The 11,059-nt window shown below is 38.3% G+C and overlaps 1 protein-coding gene across 1 annotated transcript; it reads right to left on the bottom strand.

Annotated features, from left to right (window-relative positions):
• Positions 1–5,164: 5,164 nt before the first annotated feature.
• On the bottom strand, positions 5,165–10,819 carry LOC117992606 (endochitinase-like). The gene is given in 10 exon segments (XM_034980335.2): positions 5,165–5,497; positions 6,057–6,170; positions 6,172–6,255; positions 7,238–7,249; positions 7,251–7,362; positions 8,197–8,419; positions 9,017–9,182; positions 10,177–10,336; positions 10,599–10,608; positions 10,765–10,819. Coding segments are annotated over 10 exon segments (1,269 nt in total).
• Between the last annotated feature and the right edge of the window lie 240 nt (positions 10,820–11,059).

The raw sequence follows: 11,059 nt of genomic DNA, 5'->3' as shown, positions 1-11,059 counted from the left end.
CGATTGCGATTGATAAGCAACGTTGACCCAAGTCGGTAACTGGATGGGTGACTGACTTTGTAAGTTCAAATTTGGCCTTTCCGCATCGGTTCCGGTATAGCTGCCATCTGATAAGAAAGCTTGATAATGAGTTGCCAAACAACTTTAAATAAATTTGTAAAATGGTGATGATAAAAAAAGAAAACCCGGCTGAGTTTGTTGTGGACTCACTCTTCTTAGACCTGGGTGCGCTTGGAACTTAGGTATCATTGTATTGTAAATTCGCAATTGACAATCATAAAGTGTATACAATAATAGCCAATCTGAATAAAGGAATTGAGGTTGCCTTTGAATATTATGCAGAGAGAGAGAGAGAGGAGAGAGAGAGAGAGTTAGTAAGTATTAGTATAGATAGCTACCTATAATAACGCTGTAATTGAACCAAAAACACTATTCAAAATATGGGGGTCTACTGCTACTGGCTGGAATTATGTGAACCGGCCATAAAATAATATTACAGGCATAAAATAATATTGAACAGTTATAAATAGATCAGCCCGCTGTCGAAGGAAATTTTATTATAGGAAGTGATAATATTAGATACGAGTTTATTAGTTACTTATAGCGATAAAATACCCTGTAATCCACTACTGAAAACATCTTTGGTTAAACGCGAAGCGGTTTTGCCTTTATACAATGAACCAGAAGCTTAATTTGCGATAAGCTGTTAAACAGATCAAATCTGGTATGGTGAAACATGCAACAAGCGATATCACCACCTGCCCTCCCACTGTTAAACATGCAGGAACAGCCAGCCACCAAGTAGGTTAGCAATACGCAGTACGCACCACCACCACGCAGCACCACACAAATCCTAAAACACACTCGACGCACGTTTTGCCCCGACAACGGAGCACCCTCAGGAGATAATATAGACCTTACAATTAATGTGTGTGGAGGATACTTTGAAAATTGAAAGTACTAATTATTAGTTCATGAACACACCCTATTTTTTTGTGGTGTAACCACAAATTCACGGTTTTCGGATTTTTCCCTTTTGTGCTATAAGACCTACCTACCTGCCTAATTTTCATGATTCTAGTCAACGGGAAGTACCCTATAGGTTTATTGACAGACACGACAGACAGACACGAAGTGATCATATAAGGGTTCCTTTTTTACTTTTGAGGTACGGAACCCTAAATAGGGTATTCGGGATATAAGCTATCTCTGTAACAAATTTCGTCAAAGGGCAGTAAAAAGGTAACAGAGAGACAGAGAGACACCTTCGCATTCTAAAACCTATTCATTCGTGTATTTAGTAGGTATTGACCCATTATGCCTAATCCAATCTACTACATACAGAATACATTTTAATATAACATGATAGACTACATTTACGATGGCAAACAAAAAATTACCAAGCACAGCCGAATCATTTCACTTGTAATGAGTGAGGAAAAGTATAAGATATATGTAACTCAGATGTAACTACTCGCCGAAATACAACGAAAACGCTTCGAGAAAAGGTACGCAATTACCCCGTCCTTAGTTTGGCTCGTCTCGGCGGGGCACGCCGTGCCCCTCTGATATACAATATACGTACAGAAAAGTAACACTCACGTGATCATATCACTAAATACTTGTTCAACTTCAAACACATTATCTGTTAAATTTGATATTACTCCCAACCCGGCTCGTTGGTCTAGGGGTATGGATTTTCGCTTAGGGTGCGAGGAGTATAATTGGTCCCGGGTTCAAATCCCGGACGAGCCCATATACCTTCTTTTACATTTATTATTACTATTTTAAACCGAAACTAAAGAGAACTTCTATATGTGTAACATTTTTTATTTTAACTCAGTACATATCGTGCATAGTCTACGAATAATCATAAAAACTGACAGAAATTGCTTTTTAACAAGCTAGAAAAATGAGAGTCATTCACTTAATTAGTAATATTTTTTTGTGCCATTTTCGTATCTGAGAGATCCTGAATTTTCAACACAGGCTGGTTTTATACCCACTATTGTACAATTGTTCCAATGCAATTTTTATCTATTTAGGTAAGTAGGCATTATTTTCTACTAGATGATGCCTGCGACTTCGTCCGCGTGGATTTAGGTTTTAAAATCCCGCGGGAACTCTTTTATTTCCCGGGATAAAAGTCCTTCTATGTCCTTCCCCGGGATGCAAGCTATATCTGTACCAAATTTTGTTGAAATCGGTTTTTGAACGGGGGGTCATGAAAATACTAGAAAATAGACAGACAGCAGACACACTTTCGCATGTTATAATATTAGCACATTAGTATGGATTTATTTATTTCAAAACCAAAAAATACGCAACAATTGGTTTATTTTTATAGGAGGAGGAGATTTTACCTCCTGATTAATTTTAGAGATTTCGTACAAATAATGTTTTTGTCACATTAAAGATAATATTTCTTTCTTTCATTCATGACAATATTCATTTTCACGATGAAATAAAGCAAATTGAAGCGAAAATTTGTGTCGCGAAATTTTCGCCTGAAACGTGCTTCATTATTATAAGGATTTTTAAAAATATAACGAACCCAATAAAGAACATTTATATTTCAATGAGTGAACTCATTGAAATACGAGATTGAAATATAAATACCACTTTTCATTTTAACATAAAATACCTAATTGATAGGAAAAGTGATATTATGTACCTACCTACTTATAATCTATACTTACTTTGTCTACATTTAATTAATTATGTTTAATAAAAATGAACGAAAAGGAAAAAAAATGAACCTAATCCGATCCGATCGAACATTTAGATAAACTGTTTCTTTTATTTCTAACAAAACTTGATCTATAAGTTTCAGTTTACACCTCCGAACCAACAACTTCTAAGTTTAGACTTCCAAAATAACAACCTATATAATATGAGTAAAGGTTTTTTTCAGAATTCATAAAAATATTGTTTAGAAAATTACTTCTATTTTTAAAATTACTCGAAAAAAAATTATTCATCTTGTTTTGGTTGTAATACGAGTAACAATGAGTCTGCCCTTTAGACGTCTTTAAGCAGAAATTTGGAACAAAAGAGTTACCTTCCGTTAATCAAACGAAAAAATATTATTAATCTTGTCTTATCTTAACTATTTTCGTCTGCATTTAGAAGTTAGAACATTTGGGGAACAAAATTAGTCTATTCATTAGTCTTTATCTACCTTGGACGATCTCGTCCAAGTTATCTACTCATGGTTGAATCCCAAAATATTCTCTTAATGGTACTGATTCTGCGCACAACTAAATTTTAGAGTATTTGCATCCTCTTCTTACCAATATAATATGAAAAGGACATACAAGTTTCACAGTTTAAATTTAATTTAGAGCTGTCAAATCTCGGACTTTACCTGCCAGTCGCGAGCTGACATTAGTATATTTAGAGTCTATGTCCCATCCTTTTTTAGCGATATTAAAATACTCTAAATTTAGTTTAGAAAAAGATAACAGAAATCGGCGCCATATATCTCACTTAATATTATAATTATCATTCTTCTAAATGTATAAAAGGAAAAGCTGACTGACTAATCTATCAATGCACAGCTGAAACTGAAGGATGGATCGAGCTGAATTTGACATGCAGACAGCTACTTCTGACGTAGACATCCTCTAAGAAAGGATTCTTTTTTTTGAATAGGGGATAAAACAGGGGTGTAAAATTCTATGGTCCACGCGGGACGAGTCGCAGGCATAAGTAGTTTACTCAAAATTCTAATTTTTAGACAGTTTTGTGTAGGTATCATATTTTATGTTGATAAGTCCTAGCAGGTGCATGGATGTGATTGTAATACCTTTCACGTATAATTTGTTCTAAATATGCAGAAAACAAAGAAGTTTAAACGTTACCTAATAAGCGGATAAATGGGCAAAAGCGAATTGTACTTTGATATGATTTTCAATTTCTGATAATATAACAAGTAGTTTGTTGCAGCAGTATTTATGTTTAGAGATTTAGAGACAAAACTTAGGATAAACATAAGAAACATAGGATTCTAAAAACTAAATAGGAACTAAAATAAAAATGACATGAATTTCGTTTAAATAATTTTATTTTCGTTTTTGTACTATTTATGTACATAAACTTGATGATGGTACAAAAAGGTAGGGATAGGTGCTGCGAAAACATACAATGAAAAACAGATTTTTCAATCGCTCTTTAAATCATTTTTATACAAAACACGTCCAAATTATCTTCAGCACAAGATTCTTTGGCGATTAAAGAACTCTTAGTACTACAAAGTAGGTACACTTATTTGCTTATTAATTATAAAGTGTTTCTGTGGTCAAGGAATTCTTCTAATTAGTTAGGGTCTTCAAAAAAAATACATATCGCGGCTCACCATATCTTACCCGCGTGTCAACTCAGTTTCTCTGCAATAATAATGATTTGGTTTAAAACTTCTTTCAAGCGACGCATTAAACACCCTCTATACGGTTTGTAAACAACAGGCAGGTAAAAATAGGAGAATCGGGTTATTTGGGAATTTCTACCCATTAAAACCCCCTCGGTGGCTCCCGCGAGAACACTAAAGAACGTGCGCAAGTGCCTCTCTTGCGCGACACCGTTGGACCTACACCATAGATGCACTCCCCTGCCCTCATGCCCCTTCCATGAACCCTAGTGAGGAAATTGACGATTGGTAGGTTCTCCTTATAAGATAGAAAAAAATTACATTCCAGTCGAGCGGATGCGGGCGGATCATGGTATTTTCTAATAAACTTCTATAATAACATAGCATTGCCTTCCTGTTTCCAAAAAAATATCTGAAAATATTATAACGTCAATATTTTTAGGGTTCCGTACCTCAAAGGAAAAACGGAACCCTTATAGGATCACTTTGTGTATGTCTGTCTCTGTCAATGAAACCTACAGTGTACTTCCCGTTGACCTAGAATCATGAAATTTGGCAGGTAGGTAGGTTCTTATAGCTGAATTTGGGAAAAATCTGAAAACCGTGAATTCGTGGTTACATCACACAAAAAATTAAATTGTGGTCCATGAATTAAAAATATTAGTATTTTCCATTTCGAAGTAAGAGAACTATATCAGGTGGGGGTATCATATTATGAAAGGTCTTCACCTGTGCAGTCTAAAACAGATTTTTATTTATTTTTATGTATAAAATACGGACTGTAGTACGGAACCTTCATTGCGCGAGCCTGACTCGCACTTTGGCCAGTTTTTTAACAAAATATAGATACTTACAGTAGGTTTTAGGCACACGATAAGATTTCATGTGCGAATGCATCATGCTAACTAATGGGTTCTTTTTTCCACAAAGCCCTCTAAAGTCGTCCATGTCGATAGACCAGGTCATGGCTCCGAGGTAGCCCTTCTCTTGAATGAAGTTCATTTTTGTCTTCACACTGTTCTGGTCATCGTATCCCACCCATTGGTCATCCTTGTAAGCGTAAGGGACCTTTCCATATTTGTCCATCTTTCGTTTCCAACCACCTTCTTCTTTCAACTTTAAGCAAATCTGTAAAACCATTTTCAGCTGGAAACAAACCTATGGGAGATCCCTATTATGCAAAGAAGAAGTTTTTATGATGGTGAAAATCTTTGACGTAGACACATTTGATATAGTACAACCACTTATGGCACAAGTATTATCCATGTTCTATATTATGAGTAGGTACGACAATAGTGCAACGGGCGGGGTTTGAACCGTCGACCTTTCGGTTTCAGTCCACTCCTTTACCCGTCGAGCTATTGAGGCCTAATATCTATTCTATTCTCTTTCTATTCTTGTGCTCAGGTTGCAGGAGTAAAATTATTTTACTTCTGCAACCATAAATAATCTAAATATATAAAATGAAAAGGTAACTGGCTGACTGACTGATCTATCAACGCATAACTCTAACTATTGGACATATCGGGCTGAAAGGCATGCAGATAGCTATTATGACGTAGGCATCCGCTAAGAAAGGATTTTTGAAAATTCAACCCCTAAGGGGATGAAATAGAGGTTTGGTGTAGTCCACGCGGACTAAGTTGCGAGCATAAGCTAGTACCTTATATGTATAAAGATGACCAACCTCATAATAAGCCCATAGTCCTCTAGATTGTGTATAAGGTGCAGGGATCAGCACCGCCAGCAGCCGTATCGATGGTGTGCTCCTATTCCATTTTTCAGAAGCAGAAGCGATGTTTATAGGAACGGCCGTAGAATGGAATGCCAACAACGAGTTTGTTGGCGGGGCATCCTTCATCCACCCACAGTTGGAGACCGTCGTTCTGCAATTTTTTTTTTATTTTTTTTTTTAAAGAATATTAGCCATATTAAATGACTAATATTCCCCTTCCTCTCCAATTAAGCGTCAGGCTTGTGCTAGGAGTAGGTACGACAATAGTGCAACGGGCGGGATTTGAACCGTCGACCTTCGGTTTTCAGTCCACTCCTATACCGGTTGAGCTATTGAGGCTCTAATGTATTAACACGCTTACAAGTTATAAATAAATTAACACGTTACAAGTAGAATGTTTGATCAAAAACAGGCCGAATAGCCTCCTTTTATGGAAGTCGGGTTAATAATAAACGCCTATCAATGAAGCTTATGGATCCCATCAAATGGAAAACTTCACTGATAGACGTTATCTCTCCATCCATACTAATAATTATAGTGCGAAGTGGTCTGTCGGTCTGTCTGCTAGCTTTTCACGGCTCACCGCTCAACCGATTTCACCCTCCGGCCGTCTGTCGTCCGTCTGTCTGTCTGTCAGTGGGCTGTAATCTCGTGAACCGAGTAAACAGAGAGTTGTCACCAAAATGTGTATTTCTATTGTCGTTTTATTAACCAAAAATACTAAGAAATTCAAAATGGCCGCTACGAAAATTAAAAAAAATTAAAAAGTGTAATTTCTTGTATGAGTCCCCCAAATGCTAATGCGCGTGGTCACCATTATAGTGACGTCAGCACTAGACTGAAGTTTCGACCTGATGGTATATTTTATTTCGGCTGACGTCAAAATGAACGTATATTTTTTATGTTAATGAGACATGGTTCCGCGCAATTCGCGGGACTTATACAATGGGTGAAAGAGCTTTCTCAAAGAAGAATAAGTTATATTATATAGTACCCTTCGTGTGCGAGTCCCTTGCCCGAACTTTATTATTTTATTTTTAGCTTTTTTAGGGCTCCATAGGAGCCTTTAAAGACCAGTCAGTCCGTATGTTTGTCGTAGCCATTTCGTTGACGTCAAAAGGCAGAATAAATACCACATTGATTTTTTTCGTAGGCACCAGTATCACTCGGACGCCTGTACAAGGGAGAGTGGTTGTCTGCAAAGCCATCCCAGTTTCCGCGCAGATCATAGGACATCACGTGGACAGCATCAAGGGCACTGAAATATCGTGTTTATTTATACGTAGGTATATAGACTTTTTTTACGACCTCCCTGGCACAGTGGTGTGCGCTGTGGTCTTATTAGTGGGAGGTCCTGGGTTAGATTCCCAGTAGGAGAGGAATTTTATACCTAACTAGCTGATTCCCGCGACTTCGGCCGCGTGGAATTAGAGTGTTGAAACATCCCGTGGGAACTCTTTGATTTTCCGAGATAGAAAGTAGCTTATGTCACTCTCCAGGTCTTTATCTATACCCATGCAAAAAATCACGTCTATCCGTTGAACCGGTGCGACGTGATTGAAGGACAAACCAACAAACAAACACACTTTCGCATTTATAATAAGGGTACTGATTTCTAAATTTTCTCTAGTCTGGTCTGGTGGGGGGCTTCATTCGTGGCTAGTTACCACCCTACCGGCAAAGCCGTGCCATCAAGCAGTTTAGCGTGCCGGTACGATGCCGTGTAGAAACCAAAGGGTTATGGATTTAATAAAAACTGTCACACCCCTTCCAGATTAGCCCGCTTCCATCTTAGCTCAATAGTTCAAATGGGTGGGACATTGCACTATTGTCGTACCTACACCTATTAGCCTTTGTGTGTTGTGTGTTTTGCATGCAAATTTTAGAGCCTCAATAGCTTAACCGGTAAAGGAGTGGACTGAAAACCGCAAGGTCGACGGTTCAAATCCCGCCCGTTGCACTATTGTCGTACCTACTCCTAGCACAAGCCTGACGCTTATTTGGAGAGGAAAGGGGAATATTAGTCATTTAACATGGCTAATATTCTTTAAAAAAAACATTATCATCATCATAAGTCAGTGGACAAACTTACTTGCAAAGTCCAGCAACAGCGTAACCGTCGTCAAGCTTAGATTTAGTGATCGGTACTGAAGCAGTCAACTCCCAACCTTTGCCAACATTATCAAAGGCTTCCCTCAATTCTAGAACGAGTGCAAGGAACCCTTCTTTATCTGCTGGGCTACCGTCACGGTCTGCTGCTCCGGGGTATTCCCAGTCCAAATCAAAACCATCAAATTTGTACATGTTTAATAAATCTAAAAGAAAAAAGTCACATAAGAATATCTAAAGTAAATTGGCGTGATTCGTGTGAAAATTGTATGGAATGTTTAGTCCATTTAATTCTAAAAAATTTCTATTTTTCTATTTAGATAAAAGAAAGAGTCTGTGAGGGCCAGACCTTCGTTATATTAAGCTTAAGCACACCTTTGTTACTTGTTAACTGCCAAAGCCAGGATGATTCAAACTTCATAGTCGCTGATCGTTCCTACATGTGTTGGGGACAAATGCGCATAGAAATTTTCAGCTTTTATAAAGTAACAAAGGTCTGGCCCTCACGGACTCCTTGTCCAACATATTATGCGGCACAAACCCATTATTTTAAGTCACAGTTTGGAGTTGAACTATTCAGTTAAATCGTAAGTCGATGAGAGTAATAGGTACCTACCTAACGAGTTGTAACCCCTAAAAAATGTAGGTTTGTAAAAAGTAGGTTTGCTTGCGTCACGGCATTTAACGGCCGTTGGATTTGCTGTTAAAGTTCATTTTACTGTGGGCAGTACGTATTCCAAATGCGTTACTTTTGTTTTTATAGCTAGTCGTATCTTTATTCCTTTTTAATTGGCAACACTTACCGACTACACTGTTCACAAAGGTTGTCCTCAAAGCACTCGTGGACACCATATGGGAGTATTTAGCGCCACCTTCTTCCCAGCCGCCCACGGATACCATGAACTTGACATTTGGACTAGTCACCTTCAAAGACGTGAAGTTGCGGAAGCCATTTTGTTCGACATCTACCTGAAAAAATATACCTGTACTTAGTACGAGACAGATTGAAATGGCAATTGGAGAGGGAACGCCCTGCATACCCGCACAACCCCCACGCTAGCCCGGTGCGGTCGAGCGCGGGTGACGTGTGGGTGTGCGGAGCGTCCCCCCGCCTCATACCCTGATTGCTATCTTGACCTGTCGCGGACTATAATAATAACTGTGAAGTTTTACTAAATTAATATGGTTTTGGTAATAAATGTTTGAGGAAAAATAGGTCGCGAGCATTATCAATGCAACACACAAAAACAGTTCAACGATAACTTACGGTGCCAAAACGTGAACAATGACAGCAAGGCACAAACTCCAAGTCGCTCAGCGTGCTATGCTATGGAAAGAGTTATGCTCGGTTTTCGTTCAGGGATAAAGTCCGAAATGTAGTGATTCGTCAAAGAACTAATGTAACCGGCCTAGCTCTCAAGTCTAGCACGCTAAAGTGGTCATGTTTGTCGTAGGAACGACGGCCGCGGGAGTGGTAAGGTTCTCGAGCGGATACACTCCGTTTGTCGAGACACGGAGTATAGGGCGCCCTCCGGCTCGGTTGGGTAGAGCAATGACATCCTAAAAGTACTGGCTAGCATTAGTTGGATGCGAAAGAGCGAGGATAAACCGAGGCTGAGCAACGTTGGCGTTACATAAAAGAGGCCTATTTTGAACAGTGGATTCATATTCACTGTTGTAATAGAACTTAAAGTTAGCCTTATCTAATATCTATACAAATCATGCCCGCGTGGAATGGTGCCAAGAATACTGACTGCATTTCCGCGCTGGACAGCCAGGCAGATCCGTTGTGTGAAAAATGTGAAAAATGGCTAAGGATGTTGTTGTTGATAATGAGTTCAATAACAAGCTGATGTGAAATATGTTTCAACCTCCTCCAACAATCCGTCAGATGAAAGAAGTTAACTTTCATTTCCAATATTCCGTAATTTGGTGTTGTTTTATTAGCGATTATGATTCTTACCTCAGGATTAAGGATTTGAACCTCACTCGTTTCTGCATTTACACCGACGAAGGCATAAATAATGTGCGTACATTTTTTAACAGGTAAATCTTCGATGCCATATCGACCAAATCCCGGCCGTGTGCCCGCTCCAATATTAAAGTAACACACTACACGTCCCCTATGGGACTTGCCTGTTAAAAATTTAGTAAAGTTAAAATTAATAGCATAAAATCAGAAGTATTTTCTACACTGATACGATCGTCAATAAAATCTCCCCTTTCAACCTCGTCGGGTAGAAACTGTACGCGAATAGCGTTGTGCGAATTTTGCGAATAAATGTATAGGTACTCAAAAGGACTTTACAAATCAAGACGTGACCATTTCACCTTGTTAAAAAAAGATGTTTTTTAAATAAATACAACAAGCTTCCTTGAAATTACTTCGAATCATCTCATCAATCATCATTTTTGAAAATTCAACCCCTAAGGGGGTGAAATAGGGGGTTGAAATTTCGAAGTCGTGAGCATAAGCTACATAGTAGGAAGATAAAATATATCAAAAGCTGTTCTTGTATCTTATCGTTTGTTAGAACAATATGAAACTTACATTCAGCACTAGTCAATGCCAGCAGGACAGCCAACGTGGTTATAAGCATTCGCATTTTGACCTGGAAAGAAAATGTGAAATCGCTTTCGCTGTTTGCAATTTGATCTGCATAGCTTTTTTAGAGGTTGTGAAGCTATAGTGGCAATGGGCTGGGCGCATTTAACGATTGTAGCAGAAATCTTAGAAAACCAGTCATATTGTGCGAGTCGGACTCGTACAAGAAGGGTTCTGTACCATCGTACTAGAAAATATTTTTATACAATTATATAAAAAGCAAAGCTGACTGACTAATCTA

This window comes from Maniola hyperantus, chromosome 21 (assembly GCF_902806685.2).
Source record: "Maniola hyperantus chromosome 21, iAphHyp1.2, whole genome shotgun sequence".
In the NCBI taxonomy this organism is placed as follows: domain Eukaryota; kingdom Metazoa; phylum Arthropoda; class Insecta; order Lepidoptera; family Nymphalidae; genus Maniola; species Maniola hyperantus.
This window is presented reverse-complemented; position numbering and strand designations above follow the sequence as displayed.